The 20967-nt window shown below is 46.6% G+C and overlaps 1 protein-coding gene across 1 annotated transcript in view; it reads left to right on the top strand.

Annotated features, from left to right (window-relative positions):
- The window catches only part of USP35 (ubiquitin specific peptidase 35), a 57874-nt gene extending 51938 nt beyond the window's left edge, over positions 1-5936 (top strand). The window contains exon 11 of the mRNA XM_030558180.1: positions 2238-5936. Coding sequence (XP_030414040.1) covers positions 2238-2414 — 177 coding nt within the window. The 3' untranslated portion in view covers positions 2415-5936. The remainder of the gene's footprint in view (positions 1-2237) is intronic.
- The last annotated feature ends 15031 nt before the right edge of the window (positions 5937-20967 follow it).

A 20967-nucleotide genomic window follows, 5' to 3' on the forward strand; every position in this document is an offset into this window, starting at 1 on the left:
TGCGGCAGAGAACACCCATTTCCTGCCTTCTAGTCTTATTACTTAAGTACATTCCATCCAATGCTGTTGTGTGTGTCGTGGTTTTTATACCAGACAGAATGTAGGCATAAGGACTCGTTGGCTTAGTGTGGCTTCAGCCCTATGGCTATTTGGGGAGAATCATCCCAACCAGCTACATGTATATTTATCCCTCTCGTGCCCACCTTGCTGTGAGCATGGTCTGTGCATTTGTAGCCAGACTTCAGCTGGTTTCTGGGACTAACACTGCACTGCCTAGAATGCTGCTAAGCTGGCCTGAATTGTACTGAAGGTTTTAGCATGGCTTCGTTTAGGTGTTTGAGAGACTTTAGTCCTCAGATGAGGTTATGCACTGCCAGTCCTTGAGCCAGAAGACCTCCCTTGTACACGCAATGGCTACAGCAGGAGTAGCGGCAGCATAAAGCTTCCTCCCATCCTGCCATAATAATAATGCCTCCGGGCCGATCCCTCCAGACCAAGGCTAAGGATGGGAGGGCAGCTCAGTCTCGAGGCTCACTCGGGTGGAATGGTCCTATGAAAGGTTGAGTGGTAGGCAGGGATGCATGCTGGACCTCTCCGCACTACGGTGGGGTCAGTCACCCTCTTCCAAGAGGCTCTCTGCTGTGACTGCCTGTACAAAGGCGGTGTGATGGTGTTTGGGGGTAGGGTGACCAGGTGAGATGAAGAAAATATTGGGATACCTGGGGGGGGGGGGGCGGTCCGCCGGTGGAGAAAAAAAAACAGGCGAGTGCTGCCAGCAAAGTGAAATATCGGGACAAATTGCGTCCCGACCAAAGATTGGTCAGGACGCGGGACAACCACCCAAATATCAGGACGGTCCCGATTTTATCAGGACATCTGGTCACCCTATTTGGGGGTTGGGGGGTGAGCCCTAGTCTATAGATCAATTCAATGATACTTTACTGCCAGGGCAAGCCAGACAGGGGTTGCCAGAGGGCAAAAGAAGGGGGTCCGCCTGTCAGAGGTGGGTATGACCCACCTAGGACTGGGTGAGGTTTGATCCCCTATGTCTACTTGTCATTCATGCCCATTCCTGTGTAATGGCAAGTCTGTACAGAGCATGACCCTTCCCCCAGGATCAGCAACAGTTTTTCATCACTGCTTTGTAGTGTAACATAAAGAGAAATTTAGCCCTATTGAGGGAACTGCGGCGACTTTACTGAGAATATGTAACAGGAGAATGGGCTTATGCTGTTAGCAGTTCCTCAGCTGGTGTCAGATCAGTTAGTTTGATTGAAATCAGCTGCGCCAGCTTACAGCAGCTGCGGGTCTGACCCTCATGTTCTCCAAGATGTCTGGAAAGCAGGAAGAAGATGTGTGAACTCAGAATAGAAGCAGGACAATCTTCCTTAACAGTTTGAGTTTAAACTTTCAAAAGCAGCAGGGGTATCCCATCAAAAGTAACAGGACCTGTTCCAAAGAGAAGAACCCAATGTAAAGGGAATTTGTCCCTTTACTCACTTAGACAGTTGGCATCGGCTAGCAATTGTCCCTCTTGTTACTTGTTCTCTGTCTGCTATTGTGGTATGAAATAGTCACTGCTTTTCATTTACACTCCTCTGTCTGGGTTCTTGCCCCTCTCACTGCTGTCTGTGCTTCACGCACCGAGTTAGCTGAGCTGTGATCTCTAGAACAATCAGAAGAAAGGACATACCTTTCTTACGTATCTTGGAGGTGCGGACTCACCCACAGAAGGTCTTGGTTGGGGCATGTTCCCAAGGACTTCACACCTTTTACAAGCTTCTAAAGCAGAGTCAGACTTTTAGGGCCCGCGCCTGCCAGGCACTGAGCCTCCTCAGCTCCTGTTGACTTTAAACAAGTGTTTGAAGACCTTGGCGCCTTGCATGATCAGGGAGGGTGTTTGTTTGTTTCCCTTCAGCCTACTGTGAATTCAGTAACGGGCATTGATGGTGGCTGGGACCACCTTGCCACCTCAGTCAGAGCTTCTACTAGAAATACCAGCTGTTGCTTCCCCCTGTCACGTGGAACCTAGGAGTCCCATGTCCATGTTTCATGCCTTGTCCACTAGACCACACATTCTTTGGTTTAGGCCAGCACCTCAGTCTCAGGAGCCAGCCTCTCTCCCTCAAGAGAATCTGGGAGCAGCTTTCTCACATGCATTCACATGATGTGCCTGAATCACTAGACTTCAGATAAACAGGCCTGGCTTGTTTTTGTTTTTTTTCCTTTTCTCCCAGGAGCAAGAGAAGGAAGCAAGGAACAGAGCTGCCTACATTTCAACCTTGCCCAAATCCCCTCTATGGTGGAGAGATTTTGACAGAGACAAGGATGACGAAGGTTCCTCTGGGGGCTGTGGTCCAGCTGCTGGAGGCGGAGGCGGAGGCTCAGGCTCGTTTCATGGACTTGTCTTCTAAAGGCACCATTGAACACTGACTATAACCAACAAGCAAGAAGCCCCGCTTCAAACTTCATTTCTAACCAAGCCGCGGGGCCCACAGAGGCCAGAGTGTCCTCTCACCTCCTTTGAAGTCAGTGTTACCACGGAGAGGAGTTTGGCCCTGAATCCTGTCTAAGTAGAAGGACTCACTGCTGATTCAGGGAACACAGTGCTGGCTGGAGTTAAATCACTAGCACATGGAGATTCCCGTTGCTTTCTATGCACTTGGTCTGAATGCCTTAAAATAATATTACTAGCTGCTGAGCTCTGCGGTGACGAGCTACTGACCGATAACTAAGAGAAGTGCCACTTTCTTAACTGTAGCATCATCTTGCCTGCTGAGTACACCGTCGATCAAAACTGGGACAGGGAGAGGTGCAGGGAAGCAGGACTCTTTTGGAAGTGACCAAGTGCAGCGCCAGTGACCCAAATGCAGAGCCCAAAACTTCCACACAGAAATGGGATTTACGGCCAACATCTTCCAGAAGAGCCTAGTGATTTTCAGACGCCTCAGGTTTTGGGTAGCCAACTTGCCGTACCCCTTAAAGGAGCCTGATTTTCAGAAGGTGCTGAGTACCTGCCCTCAGAAAATCAGGCCCCCTTTAAGGCATCCCACATTGGGCACCCAAAACCTGAGACACCTTAAAATTGCTAGTCACTTCTGTAAATCTTGCCTTGTTGAGATCACTGGGTGCAGCAGCCACAGCCCCATCTTAATCCTAGAAGCCAGGCTCTTTGATTCAAGATGGAGCATGGGATGCCAGTTTAATACACTGGCATAGTGTCTGTGATCACAACTCTCGCCAGTGGCTGGTCCCCAACAACTCTTACAGTCCTGCAGGGCTGACTTCTCTGGTGTGAGTGGGATGGAGTTGTGCTGTTTATGCCAGAGGGGCCAGGTTTACTTCCTACTTCTGACTGTGGTGTGTGTGTGTGAATACTGTGTATCCATAGAACAAAAAAAACCCCCAAATCCTGATTTAAATTCAAATGACAAAAACAGGAAGTCTATTAGAGAGGCTAAATGCAGCAGATCAATTGTGGAATGAGAGTTATTTGTTCAGTTCTAATTGGTATTATCCAGCCCTTTTGAGGTTTGCCCAGCACTAGCACAATTTCCTCTCACTTCTAATCATACTAGCCCATTTGGTTTTTTCTGAAGGATAAGCAGATGCAGAGTCCCACTTCAGGGCTCTTATTCAGGCAAAACTCCCATTAAAATAAGGACGTCACACCTTTCTGTAGTGAAGTGTGCGCATCTTTGTCCCACCATGAGGGAATTGCACTACACGAGAAGAGGGCCTCTCTGGCAAAGTCTCTCCTCTCTTTCACCTTGCGTAGCAGTGGCAGGAATGCTCCATGCTCTGCAGTTGCAAGGGGGCTCTGGGAACTGCAGGATGCCTCTGAAATCCCTCCCCATATTTTATATCTATATGCTAATTCCCAGGAAGAGAAAGCTGTAGTAAGATCAGCTCCTCTTCACTTCCAGCTGGGAGAGACTGTAGCAAGATTTATCTGGCTCCTCTTTATGCAGACTGGAAGAGCATGAACCCAGAATTCCTCCTTGTCTTTCCTCAGTGGCCTAGCGGCAACTTCTTTGCTCATCTTGAAGAGAGGAAGAGTGGAGAGGGTAACTCTCACTGAAGGCAGCATTCAGTGAATGTTTGACCTCAGTGAAAGGATCTTGTAGTTGAGTAAAACTAGGGTCACAATTTTCATTGTGGGCTTGATTTTCAGAGCTGCTGAGTATGCACAACTCCAGCTGAAATCAATGGAGCTGCAGGTGCTCAGGACTTCTAAAAAATAATCAGGTTTTAAGACGGGCACCTAAACAAACCGAGGCACTCAAAACCAGTTGCCACTTTTGAAAATATTTGAAAAGCAGTGAAACGGCTGATAAATGGAAGGAAAATCTCAAGCTTCTTAGAAACCATTCAGGACTTTCACACCATTTAACTATATCAGAGTTCATGGTATTGGGGGGTAATAGCAGGAAATAATGTGACTCATGAAACTCTTAGATTTGGGGTGAAGTTTTAAAAAATGGCACCTGCAATCACTGGGAGTTAGCTGACTTGCTCAGGCAGGTTTGAATTTCCCAGTAGGGACTAGATACACAAAGGGACTTAAACTCAGCATTGCAACACCTAACCTTTAGATATCTATAAAGGGGTTACCACTCGCTACAGGTCCACCTCCTTGGAGGTCAGTCTGGAAATTAGCGCTTTCCCCATATGGCTCCTCCTGCTGTTGGTTACTCACGCTGTGGCTCATCTTTCTCTTCATATCTCAAGGTGCTCTCTCTCTTTGTGACTCAGCCAGGTCACTATATGGTTCCTCCCCTTCTTAGATAACATGTCCCACTGGACAAGCTGCCTGGATGCTGTCTCAGATGGTCTCTGTTCCACATCTTCGGGTCCTGTGCCACTTTGCCAGTTCTCCCTCTATGCTTCGTTCCAGCCCAGGGGCCCTATGACCAACAGCCAAGGTCTCCAATGTCCCATTCCTTGCTGCTGTTTCCCTGGGCTTCTTCCTACCAGCCTTTCTTAGGCTGGTTCCCCTCCAGGTGCAGCATCTAAGGATAACTGGCCCTTCCTGGCCCATGTTAAACCATTCAAGCCTTGATACACACCCCATCACAGAACCCTGCCATCTAGTGGAATCTGTGACCCTTTCTTAGGAGCCCAGATGCCCTATACAATGCACAGGGAGAGTTAGGCACCTAGGACTGGAATCCACAAAGCCAGCCACCAGCCCTCTTGTGGAGTTAGGCTGCTAATGTGGGAGGCCTGTGTTCCAAAACCCTGCTCCAATGCATGTTTAGTTATACACAGTGGAACAGCTTCAACAGACGAGACTGAGGGAGATTTTGCCCAGACTACCCCACCACCTCTGGGCTCCAGCGCTGTTTTGTATAGGGCCCAGTCAGGTGGCTTCTGAGCATGTCTGCCTGATCACATCCCAAAGGTGAGCTAGGCAGGGGCATGCCTAGTTTGATAACCCTGTTGGAGCTTAGATGTGAGCTTGGTGCCTGGGCATGTAGATTGCTGCATGCCCAGAGGTGGATTTTTTAGGCATTTGAGTGCCTTCCAGCGGAATTGTAGGCACCTAGAGAGATTGTAGGGGCCTAGAGAGTTAGGCAGCAGCTGAGCAGGGCTTGTGAGGATCTCAGTTTTGGATTTAGATGCTTAAATGGCAGTTATGCACCTAAATCCCTTTGTGGAGCTAACTCTGGGACCTGCCTGCACCTTTATATGCCTAAATACCTTTGTAAATCTAGCTGTAGGTGACTTAGGAGCCCATGTCCCATTTAAGCTGTTGACTTTCAATGAGGCTTCGTTACACAACACACAGTCAGCCTGTGGCACTCATTGCTAGGGGATGTTGTGAAGGCCAAAACTATAACTAGGCTCAAAAAAGAGTTCAAACCCTATGTTTTGGGTTCAAATCCCATGCTCTGGGCGTCCCAAGCCTCTGACTGCCAGAATCTGGGAGTGGGTGACAGGGGACGGATCACTCAGTAACTGTCCTGTTCTGTTCATTCCCTCTGAAGCATCTGGCACTGGACACAGTCAGAAGACAGGATACTAGGCTAGAGGAACCTCTGGTCTGACCTAGTATGGCTGCTGTTATGAGGCTCCTAAATGACTATATCATTTTGTGTTTTTAGTGCTGCAACTGGGCCACTGGAGTGCTTCAGTGTAGATCCTACCTACGCTGACAGGAGGGGTTCTCCTCTTGGCATAGATAATCCACCTTTTAAGGGGTGATAGCTAGGTCGATGGAATAATTCTTCCATTGACCTACCGCTGTCTATACCCTGGTTAAATTAGTTTAACTATGACACTCAGGGGTATGTTTTTTTCAAACCTCTGAGTGATGTAGCTGGGTTGACCTAACTTTGTAGTGAAGACTTCTTCCGTCAATTTAGCGACCGCCTCTCAGGGAGGTGGATTATCTACGCCAATGGGAGACACCCCCCTCCTCTTGTTGGCATAGCTATTCTACACAGGGGCTACACAAGGCCCCTGATTCTCCTCACACCCGTGTCAGGCCAGAGTCTTGGGAATAATCATCAGGGCCCTGATTAGGCCAGTGCAATAAGTGGCTGTGTGAGATGGGTATTGTGGGCTGGGAGTGTGGTTTCTGCCCACTGAAGCAGGGCCTGCTTATGGCAATTGGGGGTCTATGGAGGTGTCATTTTGTTGGGGGAGGGACAGGAAGTGGGGCTGTCTGAGGGCTTGCGCTACACTAGCATTTGATACCTCAGTGCAGAAAAAGCTGATTACACTGCCCTAAGAGTTAATCTGAATCTGCTTTTAATTCCCTGCCAGTAACTCTTCATCAGCCTGCCCTGGCCTGCTGGTATGCTGCGCTATAATAGCATTGGAGCCATGGATGAGGGCTGTACGCCCAAAACAGCTCTGGGCAGTCATTTGATCAATTAGCAACACGGCAGGTGAGTGGGTGGGCAGGAACAGAGATGGCACATGATTGAAGGCAGTTTTCAGTCTTAGGAGGACTGATGTGGCTCATCCTTTGAAACTCCAGGGCACAAAGGAAAGACCATTATTAAACTCAGGCTGTACTGTAAAATACTGAGCAGCTACAGTCAAGTTTTTTTCTTTTTAGGTATATTTATATCAACATAGATAAAAAAACAAAAAATGACAAAGAATGCAGGACTATGACCACTATCTCCACAATTCTGCTACAGCGTCACCCGATCATTTCTGTGAGATTATTGCTGCTATTTGACTGTGTCATCTATTTCTTTCAAATCATGTAGACAGCTATGTCTATTGAATGATTTTAAGGAATTAACAATTTTCTCTGCTCTTCACGGTTATTTATAGCAAGCAATAGGGCTCCGGGGGCAGAGGTTTAAATAAACAGCTCTAAATGATACACACGTTGAAAAAAGGATCTCTGTTCCCCTGCTTTTATATGTATCATAACAGAAATAAAGGCCTTGCAAAAATAAGAATTGTATTCATACTAAGTTATTAGCTGCGCCATGTTAAATCCAGTAGAAAAATTCTGCTCTGAAGGTCACTAGCTCTGAAACCTGTCATTTTAGTGGAAAGAACGAGGAATACTTGTGGCACTTTAGAGACTAACAAATTTATTTGGGCATAAGCTTTCATGGGCTAAAACCCACTTCATCGGATGCATGCAGAGGAAAATACAGTATCTTATGTCCAAATACATTTGTTAGTCTCTAAGGTGCCACAAAGACTCCTCATTCTTTTTGCTCATACAGACTAACACGGCTGCCACTCTGAAACCTGCCATTTTAGTGGAGTTACTCCAGCTTTACACCATTACAAATGAGATCAGGCTATGGCCCAAGCTCTGTAATTATATAGTTTAAAAGTAACACAATTAAAAAGTACAGTGATACCCCCTATCACAAGAATAGTGTGTAACCCTTGTGTCCATGGGGGATTCCAAATGTGTGACTTCTTCGAAACTTTGCCTTTATTATTTGTCTTACAGTGGCACTAGAAGTGTCATCTGAGAGCCAGGCCTCCATTGTGCTGGGCGTGGGACCTACGCTTTGTAAGAGACAGTCTCTGCCCTGAAGAGCTTACCATTTAAATAGACAAGAGGGACAACAGAGTGGAAGAAATGCAGTATTATCACCCCCTCCATTAACAGATGGGAAACAGAGACAGAGTTTAAGGGCCTGTTTACACTTAAAACCGCTATTGTGGCAAGGCTGCGCCTCTGTAGTGCTTCAGTATAAACAGTACCTGTGCTGACGGGAGGGCTTCTCCCATTGTATTTGTAACCCACACGCCTCCTGGGTGCAGGGTTCTGTCCCATCTAGTGGCGCTGAGACCACTTAGAGAGGGAGATTGCATCCACTTTACAGCCTTAGCTAACAGCCAATTGGCTTTTAGCTGATGCAGTAAGCTCCGTTGGCCCCAAGTTCAATCCTGCCTGCCCACAACTGGGGTCTGTCGATGTTACATATGGATACGCCACCGACGCGAGAGGCAGTAGCTAGGTTGATGGACTACACAAGGAGTTAGGTTAGTTTAATTATGCCTCTGAGGGGTGCAGATTTTTCACACCCCCCCCCAATCAATGTAGTTAAAACAACCTAATTTTTTTAGTGTCGCCCAAGCCTAAGTGACTTGTCCAGGGCCAAACAGGGAATCTGTGACACACCTAGCAATTAAACATAGATTTCTGCAGTCCTGCCACAGAGCCTTAACCATAAGGTCATCCTGCATCTCTAAGGGTGGGTGAGAAGTAACTTCTAAAATGTCCCTTGCTATAGTAAAGGAGGTTTCAAGCTTGGAAAAACAATGCCCTTATACATTGTATTTATTGCTAACTTGCTGGGTTCAATCCAGTTGTCCATGACCACATTGTTCTCAGTCTCAAGAGATCGGCCAGTGGCTCTCTGGGATGGCAACTGAGCTACTCTCTTATCCCGGAGGTGGTTCCTGAAGGTTAAAGCTGATGCACAGTGGGAGAGCACGAGGAACTTTGCACTGGCTCTAGCCATGTGGTAAGCTTTCTGCAGCTTATCTCCAGGACATAGTTCACCAGTAGTAAGTTCACTTTAGCAAGGGAAAGAGGCCTGGTCTTGATTCTGCCCTCTGATACACAGAGGCATAACCCCACCTATCCTATGCACCCCTACAATCCTACACCTTTATTTAAGAACATAAGAATGGCCACACTGTCTCAGACCAAAGGTCCATCTAACCCAGTATCCTGTCTTCCGACAGTGACCAATGCCCCAGAGGGAATGAACAGAACAAATAATCATCTAGTGATCCATCTCCTGTCACCCAGTCCCAGCTTCTAGCAAACAGAGGGTAGGGACACCATCTCTGCCCATCCAGGCTACTAGCCATTGATGGAACTATCCTCCATGATCTTATCTAGTTCTTTTTTTAACCCTATTGTAGTCTTGGCCTTCACAACATCCTCTGGCAAAGTGTTTCACAGGTTGACTGTGCTGTATGTGAAAAAATACTTCCTTTTGCTTGTTCTAAACCTGCTGCCTATTAATTTCATTTGATGGCCCCTAGTTCTTGTGTTATGAGGAGTAAATAACACTTCCTTATTTACTTTCTCCACACCAGTCATGATTTTATAGATCTCGGTCATATCCCCCCTTAGTCATTTCTTTTCCAAGCTGAAAAGTCCCAGTCTTATTAATCTCTCCTCATAGGGTAGCTGTTCAATACCCCTAATCATTTTTGTTGCCCTTTTCTGAACCCTTTCCATTTCCAATATATCTTTTTTGAGATGAGGTGACCACATCTGCACCCAGTATTCAAGATGTGGGTGTACCAGGGATTTATATTGAGGTGAGATGATTGTTTCTCTCTTATTATCTATCCTTCTGTTAATGATTCCCAACATTCAGTTTGCTTTTTTTGACTGTTGTTGCACATTGAGTGGATGTTTTCAGAGAACTTTGCACAATGACTCCAAGATCTCTTTCTTGAATGGTAACAGCTAATTTTTTTTTTGTAATAGTAAGAATTGGAGATATCCCAATCTCCTAGAATGGGAAAGGACCTTGAAAAGTCATTGAGTCCAGTCCCCTGCCTTCATTAGGTGGCCCAATTTTTGGCCCAGATCCCTAAATGGCCCCCCTCAAGGATTGAACTCACAACCCTGGGTTTAGCAGGCCAGTGCTCAAACCATTGAGCTATCTCTCCCCCCCCCCCTTATGTTTTATGTATAGCTGAGATTATGTTTTCCAATGTGCATTCCTTTGCAGTTATCAACATTGAATTTCATCTGCCATTTTGTTGCTCAGTCACCCACTTTTGAGAGATCCTTCGCAGTATGCCTGGAACTTTAACTATCTTGAGTAGTTTTGTATCCTCTGCAAATTGTTTCCCCTTTTTTCCAGATCATTCATGAAAATGTTAAATAGGACTGGGCCCAGTACAGACTCCTGGGGGACACACTATTTACCTTTCTCCAGTTGAATCAGGTATCTCACGGATGTATGCGTAGTGTCTTTAAATATTCGCAAGGCATGTGCTAAGTTCTTGCATTTCATTTGTTTTGTGTCTGAGTAAAGAAGAAATGATTCATATTGGATTTAATCATTCCACATGCGATTGTAAATCTAAAGGAATTTTAGTATTCCTTATATCTAGGTGTAGTAGCAAGAGATAGGGTTGTCAACTTTATACTCGCACAAATCCGAACACCCTGCTCCACCCCCCTGCCCTACTCCTTCTCCGAGGCCCTGCCCCTGCTCACTCCATCTCCCCCCCAATCCCTTGCTTTCTCCACCCTCACTCACTCATTTTCACCAGGCTGACTCAGGGGGTTGGGGTGTGGGGGTGTGTGAGGGCTCCTGCTGGGGGTGTGGGCTCAGGGTTAGGGCAGGGGATGAGTGGTTTAGGGTGCAGGAGGGGATGAGGGCTCTGGGTGTGGGCTCTGGGGATGAGAGGTTTGGGTTGTAGTAGGGGGCTTCAGGCTGGGACCGAGGGATTCGGAGGGCGGGAGGGGAATCAGGGCTGGGGCAGGGGGCTGGGGCACAGAAGGGGTGAGGGCTCTGGCTGGGTTGTGGGCTCTGGGGTGTGGCTGGGGACGAGGGGTTTGGGTTGCAGGAGGCGGGTCCGGGCTGGGGCAGAGGGTTGGGGTGTGTGTGGGAGGGGGGTTAGTGTTGGGCTGTGTGGGGGAGGCTCCATGAGGGAGTTTGGATGAAGGAAGGGACTCCAGGCTGGGGTGGAGGGTTGGGATATGGAAGGGGATTTAGGGTGTGGGGTCCTGGTGGTGTTTACCACAGCTCCCAGGAAGTGGCCTCGAGGTCCCTGCAGCCCCTAGGTGCATGGGCGGCCAGGGATGCTTTGCGTGCTGCCCTCGTGCCTGCAGGTTCCACCCCTGCAGCTCCTATTGTTCGCAGTTTCCAGCCAATGGAAGCTGCAGAGCCAGCACTCAGGGTGCGGGCAGCACACAGAGCCTCCCTGGCTGCCCATTCTCCTAGGGGCTGCGGGAAGCTGGCAGCCACTTCCAGGAGCTGTGCGGAGCCAAGGCAAGCAGGGAGCCTGCCTTAGCCCCAGATCCCCCACTGTGCTGCGAACCAGACTTTTAACAGCTCAGTTGGTGGTGCTGACCGGAGTCGCCCGTGTCCCTTTTCAACCAGGCGTTCCATTTGAAACCTGGACACCTGGCAACCCTAGTTCCAGCTTCCTCATGCGCTCTTTCTGGCCTTGTCTTCACTACTAAAAAAGTTGGTTTTTTACCTCACGCTAACTAATATGCCTGAGCTATTCTGAAGTAAAAATACAGAGAAGACCAGGCACTTTAGCTTTACTGTGAGGGGGCTGTTAACGTCTGGGGATGGAGCGGAAATCCTCCAGGGACATCTCCATGAAGCTCTCCTGGAGGTACTACAAAAGCCTTTGCAGAAGGTTTCTGGGCAGGGCAGCCTTATTCCGTCCTCCATCGTAGGACACTTGACCACGCCATGCATGTAGCAAGTAATCTGGTATCATTGCATGACAAAGCCTAGCTGCATAAGGTCCCGGTGATTGCTGGCATTCAAGCAACATCCGTTCTTTATCTCGCTGTGTTATCCTCAGGAGAGTGATATCGTTCATGGTAACCTGGTTGAAATTCAGGAATTTAATTAAGGGGACAGAGATGGCCATTCCTACTGGGCTGTTTGCCTGTTCCTTGCAGGTAGCCAAGCAAGAAGAAGGGGGGTGGTGATTGGCGCTGAGCTTTTTCGCGTTTGGCTAGCAGGGTCTTCCCTGCTACCACCCACGCGGTGGGGGGTGGTGGGGGGAAGGGGGTGTTTAGCAGTGATCTTCCATGATACCAGCCACGCGGTGGGGGGAGAGATAAAGCGATCATCCCAGATAATTGGATGGGGGGGGTGGTTTCTGCTGCTGCATGTTAACAGGAAAGAAGCAGCACTGAATGGGATTTGCTTAGTATTTGGGAAAGGAGGGCGCTGTGTATATGAAGGCTGCAGAAGCCAAAAGACAATGGCTTATCATGGCCGCATGCAAGCTGAATTCTGCTGCCCGGACCTGCGTCTGTGAGATCTCTAACACCAGAGTCGCAGACACTCAATATTAAGATGCAAAATGCAATCTTGTAGTGAAATCACATGTGCTATGTAAGGTGAATAGTGTTGTTCACTGTGAAAGAGTATAAGCATTGTTCTGTAAAATGTATCTTTTAAAATACTTCTCTCCCTTTTTTCCCTCCCTCATGCAGCTGCAGATTTTTCAAGCCTCCCTACTCCATCCCGAAGGCTATCTCAGATAAGGCGGCAGAAAAAAAAAAACGCGAGACGAAATGTTCTCGGAAATCATGGAAGTGACCTGCAATGAAAGAGCTCATCTGAATGAGTGGAAGCACATGGTACCAAATTACAGGAAAGATGCCAGTGAACGTGAGGACAGGAGGGACGCTCGAGATCAGAAGTGGCGGCAGGAAGATCAGAGGAGGCATGATGCAACGCTGGGGCTGCTGCGTGATCAAACTGACGTGCTCTGGCGTCTGGTGGAGCTTCAGGAACAGCAGCAGGATCACAGAGTGCCGCTGCAGCCCCTGTGTAACCACCTTCACCCCTCACCGTTTTCTATATCCTTCTCACCCAGATGTGTAAGAACGCATGGGAGGAGGTTCTGTGTAACTGCCCACTCTACCCCCATGGATAGCCCAACCAAAAGGCTGTCATTATTTTGAAATTTTTGTAGTGGCCTTTTCCTTCCCTCCTATCCTCCTCCCAAACCACACCCGGGCTACCTTGTCAGTTCTCTCCCTCTTTTTATAATTAATACCTGATTTTTAAATGATAGTGACTTTATTTCCTTAAGCAAGCTGTAATCGAAGGGGGAGGGTGGGTTGCTTACAGGGAATGAGTCAGTCAAGGGGGCGGGGTTCATCAAGGGGAAGCAAACACAGCAGTCACACCATACCCTGGCCTGTGATGAAACTCGTTTTCAAAGCTTCTCTGATGCGCACTGCTTCCTGGTGTACTCTTCTAATCGCCCTGGTGTCTGGCTGCGTGTAATCAGCGGCCAGGTGATTTATCTCAGCCTCCCACCCCGCCATAAAGGTCTCCCCCTTACTCTCACAGAGATTTTGGAGCACACAGCAAGCAGCAATAACAAAGAGGATATTGGTTTGGCTGAGGTTCGAGCGAGTCAGTAATGTGCACCAGCGCGCCTTTAAATGGCCAAATGCACATTCTACCACCATTCTGCACTTGCTCAGCCTGTAGTTGAACAACTCCTGACTACTGTCCAGGCTGCCTGTGTATGGCTTCATGAGCCATGGCATCAAGGGGTAGGTTGGGTCCCCCAGGAGAACTACAGGCATTTCAACATCTCCAACTGTTATTTTCTGGTCTGGGAAGTAATTCCCTTGCTGCAGCCATTTAAACAGAGTAGTGTTCCTGAAGACATGAGTGTCATGAACCCTTCCTGGCCATCCCAAGTGGATGTTGGTGAAACATCCCTTGTGATCCACCAGTACTTGCAGCACCATTGAAAAGTACCCCTTGCGGTTTATGTACTGGGTGCCCTGGTGCTCCAGTGCCAAGATAGGGTTATGGGTTCCATCTGTTGCCGCACTACAGTTAGGGAATCCCATTGCAGCAAAGCCATCCACTGTGATCTGCACTTTTCCCAGAGTCACAACCTTTCGTAGCAGCAGCTTAGTGATTGCTTTGGCTACTTGCATCACAGCAGCCCCCACGGTAGATTTGCCCACTCCAAATTGATTTCTGACTGACCGGTAGCTGTCTGGCATTGCAAGCTTCCAGACGGCTATCGCCACTCACTTCTCAACTGTGAGGGCTGCTCTCATCTTAGTATTCTGGCGTTCCACGGCTGAGGAAAGCAAGTCACAAAGTTCCATGAAAGTGCCCTTACGCATGTGAAAGTTTCACAGCCACTGGGGAATCGTCCCAAACCTGCAAAACTATGCAGTCTCACCAGTCTGTGCTTGTTTTCTGGGCCCAAAATTGGTGTTCAATGGCTAGAATCTGCCCCATTACCATCAGGATCTCCAAAGTGCCAGGGGCCCGCAGTTTGAGAGAAGTCTGTGTCCATGTCCTCATCACTCTTATTGCCGCGCTGCCATAGCCGCCTCCTCCTCCCCTGGTTTTGCAGGTCCTGGTTCAGCATAGACTGCACGATAATGCGCGAGGTGTTTACAACATCCATGATTGCTGTCTTCAGCTGAGCAGGGTCCATGCTTGCTGTGCTATGGCGTTTGCACAGTTCACTCAGGAAGAAAGGCGTGAAATGTTTGTCTGCCGCTGCTTTCACGGAGGGAGGAGCGAGGCTGTACCCAGAACCACCCGCGACAATGTTTTTTGCCCCATCAGGCACTGGGATCTTAACCCAGAATTCCAAGGGGCGGGGGAGACTGCGGGAACTATGGGATAGCTATGGGACAGCAACATTCCGGAAATCGATGCTAGCCTCAGTACATGGACGCACACCGCTGAATTATTGTGCTTAGTGTGGCTGTGTGCAGTTGACTTTATACAATCTGTTTTTAAAAAAACGGTTTCTGTAAAATCCGTATAATCCCATAGTGTAGACATACCCACTGAAACTGATTAACATGCTGACAAGATCTTCTAAAAATACAGCACGAAGGAGAGTGAAGAAAAGGCACATTAAGCCATAGGCCAATGGCCAGTCCCATGTTATTTATTACACTGAGGCTGGGCCTTCCAGATGGGCTGCAGTGGCAGGCACCAGGCAGGGTTTTGGCATCCTGGGAAGCAAGGTAGGTTGGGACCCATTGCACCTTTCCTCTGTTGAGAATCCTTTTGTACACTAATCTGTGCTCCCAGTGCGACCCACTTTGCCTCATATGATGAGATAAGTGTGAGCCTCATTTTATAGCCAGTCCTGGGTCAGATCTTGAGCTGGTGTAAATCAGCATATCTCCATTAACTAAAACAGGACAATGCCAATTTACTCCAGCTGGAGAACTGGTTGGTTGTGTCGCACCAGAGGCCAGTGCTGTCTCATTCCCGCCATGGTTCAGGATACATAAGAATGGACATACTGGGTCAGACCAAAGGTCCATCTAGCCCAGCATCCTGTCTTCTGACAGTGGCCAGTTCCAGGTGCCCCAGAGGGAATGACCAGAACAGGTAATCATCAAGTGATCCATCCTTTGTTGCTCATTCCCAGCTTTTGGCAAACAACCCATAACTATCCATATTTATGGCTAACCCACAAGAGGCTTCTTCCAACACAAATGATTTTATGAAAGGTGCCTGAGTCCATTTGTCCACTAACTGATGTCTTTCCCCTCAAATTCAAATAACATTACAACTCAGGAATTGTAGTTGTCAATTTTTTTATTTATTTATTTTCCTGCTGCTTCTCTGCTGTGATATAATAGTTAAAAACAAGATCAACTTTGCTTCAGGCATGTACCATGTTTATTAACAGCAAAAACATATTATCTAGGGTAAGCTCAAGAGCAATTTACAGGATAAATAAGTGTTTCAAGTTATTCTTTTTTTAGAAAAAACTCATGAATAAATTAATAACTTAAGTGATTAGTTGTCCACAGTGATTTGAAAAATTAATAACCAACTCAAACAGTGATACCACAAGAAAACAGACACTGTACATTTTGTCACTGATTATTTTTGTCCTTTTTGACTTCTACAAATGGAAAAAAAACACCCCACAATCCTGTTTAAGAACAGTCATACACTTTGGAACACACAAAATATCACTGAGAATATGCTGCAGATTCAACAGCTTCAAAGCTGTCAGTCATACACGCCTCACAGCAGTTAAAAAAGCTATCCTAACATAAATGGCTCTAGTCTAATTACCATTGAAGTTAATGGGAGTCTGTTGAATTCAGTGGAAATTGGATTGGGCCTCACTGATTATTCAAAGGATCTGATCCTGAATTTACTGAAGTCAGTGTTTCAGTGGATGCAGGGCCAAGTCCCTAGTTACATTCCCTATATTCATTGCTTTCCAGCTGGGAGCTCTTAATTGCTCATTAAAGTGGCAGATGTTTTCTTGCATGATATGAGAGCAGAGCTTCAAAACTGTGTAAAAACCCTTCTCCCACCACCTTTCTTCACCTGCACAATTTAGGATTAGCGCTTATAATGGGTTTTATTCAGTAGGACATCCTGGTTCCAGGATGGCATTGTGATATTTGGTGTCTTAACATTAAGGTGCATCATCATCATGTAGTGATCCAGTAATGTACAGACTACTGACAGAACTTTGCATCTCCTGACATTAATTAATTAACCCTCACAACACCTTCGTGAGATAGGGAAATACGTACTACTATCCTCATTTTACAAATGGGAAAGAAAATGAGATCCAGGCAGGATAAGTGACTCACCCAAAGCCACAGAGGGAGTCAGCGGAAGAGGTGGGCTGCGAACTCATGACTTGTCTTAGTGCCCAGTCTTTGATCAGCCCTCTAGAGCAGTGGTTCTCAACACAGAGCTGTGGCCCATGTGCCATCCTTGGGGCCATATAAGTAGTGCTGGATGCAACCCACATAACACATTCTGGGCTACATATGCAGCTCACAATGGTAAATAAGTTGGGAACCACTGCTCTAGCAGGTAGCCCACACTCCAATTTGTTTGTGCACCACTACAGTCTAATGAGTGGCCCTACAGAATAGAAAAGCCCTGCTACCATTACTGACTTGATAGAAAATCTAATTTTGCTCAAATGATAGAGCTGACAGTCCTGGGTGCTATCTGTTTGTGTTGCAACTGGTGATCCTGCCATCTGTATGCACAGGGGAATAAATGTTACAGTGGTGTCACATTGAGCTGGCTTGGAAAATATCTCATGACACTTTGGCAGCCCTATAAGCCTTAAATATTGAGCCTTTCCCATGTGAACCAGCGCTGCGGTGACCTTAGCAACAATACATCCCAAAGAACTGTAGAGACGGACAAGAGGACAGGAGACCAAGAACAGACCAACAGAGGGAAGGATGCCATGGGCGTGGCCATGGAAGAGATTATTTAATAAAACTATAGCTGTCAAGCTGCAAGAATATCATTAACAGTCATAATATCAGTGCATAAATAACAGTATCTTAGTGCTTTTCAGCTGTGAGCCAAAGTACTTGAACTAAAATAGCGCAGGAGAGCAGTGAAAGGAAAAACAGCAGTGGAATTAAGGACGTGGTTGATACAGGGACAGCAACTTGGGGTGCACTGGAACCTTCAGCCTTCAAATATACAAGCTCAAATGTACCTAGTCCCTCTGACTTGAGGATGGGTAGGTCACAATTCTCTCCAGTCACAGCTATGGCTACCAGTCAGCATTGGTCCTGTTTCGTACATGTTATACTGAGGAGGCCTAATAAGGTATTGTATAGAAGTCAGTGCTTTCGGATACATGCGCCCTTAAAAAATATCTGCTTAGCATGGTATGGCTGAGGGTTTTGTGCCATGATCTTGTTATACCTTAACAATAAGAAAAATGGCACAGCGCTTGACAAAAATTCAACCTCTCTTCATCACCACACACCCATGTTTTTTCTAGATGGGCGACAAAGATGGGGGGCCTTGGCCTGAGAATCAGGCCAAGCCTTTCACTGGCATTTAAGATTAATTATTTTCAAGGCATTAAGCTCCCTAAAATAACCAGATCTAACCAAGAAGCCACTTTTTCCTTGGCTGTCCCACTGCAGATGGGACGCAATAGACTAATTCCCTCAGGGCAAAGTCGTTGATGCCCATGCATTTAAAGCTGTTGGTTTTCAGGCTGGGTTAAGCAGAAATGCTGCACAAACATTCACCAGGGATTGAACAACCAGGAGTGAGTTCTTTTGTCACAGCAGCCACCTATATCAGGTCAACATACTTAGGCCCCTAAATGTGCCTGTCTTTGAAGGCAGAGCACCATAATGCACAGCACATGCAGATTATTATTGAGTATGCACTGACTATGTGCACTGTGCTGTGTAATAGACGTCTGAGGAATGCGACACCTTCCTGAACAACATGAAGGGGAGAACATAACGAGTGCTCACCAGTGAGCAGAGCAGGAGATGCACCCAGCAGTTTCAGGAAGTCTGTAGCTGCCTTAAAAGTAAATCTGAACACACAGACGTATTTACTTGGACAGGGTAAAGTCATTGGAAAGTCATGGGAGATGGGAGAAATTCCAGAAGACTGGAAAAGGGCAAATATAGTGCCCACCTATAAAAAGGGAAATAAAAACAAGCCAGGAAACTACAGACCAGTTAGTTTAACTTCTGTGCCAGGGAAGATAATGGAGCAAGTAATTAAAGAAATCATCTGCAAACACTTGGAAGGTGGTAAGGTGATAGGGAATAGCCAGCATGGATTTGTAAAGAACAAATGGTGTCAAATCAATCTGATAGCTTTCTTTGATAGGATAACGAGTCATGTGGATTAGGGAGAAGCGGTGGATGTGGTATACCTAGACTTTAGTAAGGCATTTGATACGGTCTCGCATGATATCCTTATCGATAAACTAGGCAAATACAATTTAGATGGGGTTACTATAAGGTGGGTGCATAACTGGCTGGATAACCGTACTCAGAGAGTAGTTATTAATGGCTCCCAATCCTGCTGGAAAGACATAACAAGTGGGGTTCCGCAGGGGTCTGTTTTGGAACTGGCTCTGTTCAATATCTTCATCAACGACTTAGATGTTGGCATAGAAAGTACGCTTATTAGGTTTGCAGACGATACCAAACTGGGAGGGATTGCAACTGCTTTGGAGGACAGGGTCAAAATTCAAAATGATCTGGACAAATTGGAGAAATGGTCTGAGGTAAACCGGATGAAGTTCAATAAAGACAAATGCAAAGTGCTCCACTTAAGAAGGAACAATCAGTTTCACACATACAGAATGGGAAGAGACTGTCTAGGAAGGAGTATGGTAGAAAGAGATCTAGGAGTCATAGTGGACCACAAGCTAAACATGAGTCAACAGTGTGATACTGTTGCAAAAAAAGCAAACATGATTCTGGGATGCATTAACAGGTGTGTTGTAAACAAGACACGAGAAGTCATTCTTCCGCTCTACTCTGCGCTGGTTAGGCCTCTAATGGAGTATTGTGTCCAGTTCTGGGCACCACATTTCAAGAAAGATGTGGAGAAATTGGAGAGGGTCCAGAGAAGAGCAACAAGAATGATTAAAGGTCTTGAAAACATGACCTATGAAGGAAGGCTGAAAGATTGGGTTTGTTTAGTTTGGAAAAGAGAAGACTGAGAGGGGACATGATAGCAGTTTTCAGGTATTTAAAAGGGTGTCATCCGGAGGGGGGAGAAAACTTGTTCACCTTAGCCTCTAATGATAGAACAAGAAGCAATGGGCTTAAACTGCAGCAAGGGAGATTTAGGTTGGACATTAGGAAAAAGTTCCTAACTGTCAGGATAGTTAAACACTGGAATAAATTGCCTAGGGAGGTTGTGGCATCTCCATCTCTGGAGATATTTAAGAGTAGGTTAGATAAATGTCTATCAGGGATGGTCTAGACAGTATTTGGCCCTGCCATGAGGGCAGGGGACTGGATTCGATGACCTCTCGTGGTCCCTTCCAGTCCTAGAGTCTAAAGAGTCTAGGGTGGGAAACTTTGATCACCAACTCCAAGTCTTGTTCCCAGTCACGGCAGTGTTACAGTAGAGATGTTTGCATTTGACTGAATGTTCTAGTGTGGAATTAATGCAATCACTTGCACAATGGGACTGTTACACCGAACAGCTCGTCTGCTATTGTATCTGTCGTGCCACTGACATGAGTCATAAAATGCCCAGGCTGTTCCTCTTTCAGCTCCCTGGCTTTCAAGATATACAGTAGCATCCTAATAGTACGTGGCCATTTGACAAGTTCAACTTCCCTCCAGCCTGGTAGATGTGAAGAGAAAATAAATCTCTGATCACACATCTTATGGTGAATTCCCAAAGCTCTGAGTACACGTGCATGCAAGCTACAAGTCACACAGGCAGGGCATGTATCGATTTACTGTGAGCACAGAACCTGCTCTAACATCCATTCAGATCAACAGGAGTCTTTCCATTGACTTCAGTCGGCTTTGAATCAGGCCCAATATTTTGTTAAGTTTCCTGTCTGAAGCTGGCTTCAGTTTCAGCTCTATAATAATTACATTGTTTGAGAGGCCTGCCTGTCCTAAAATGTGCGGTGGTACTGCTGTGTGCTGTTAAAATAGCTGTTGTGATGCACACCAGAGGTGGCTGCATTCCACTGGTGGGCGAAATGAACCTAAAGGGTTAATAAATTAAAGGGGCATTGGAAGGCCAATAATCATATCTTGTAAAAAAAAAAAAGAGTCTTATCTGTGTTAATATTTTAGAGCATTAAAATTGGAAGAATTTTTAAAATGTTATTTGTCTCCCAATGCATATGCCATTTTTGTTGTTACATTTTGCAAATCCCTTCAACTGGGCGAGTGAGAATAGCTGAATCAGTTTTGCTTTTGTTTCCATTTATTTCCACTTCCTGGGTCTCAAGAAGTACCACAGTGCTGCAATGTTTAGACTACAAGGGTTGTCAATA

This window comes from Gopherus evgoodei, chromosome 1 (genome assembly GCF_007399415.2).
Source record: "Gopherus evgoodei ecotype Sinaloan lineage chromosome 1, rGopEvg1_v1.p, whole genome shotgun sequence".
NCBI classification, from domain to species: domain Eukaryota; kingdom Metazoa; phylum Chordata; order Testudines; family Testudinidae; genus Gopherus; species Gopherus evgoodei.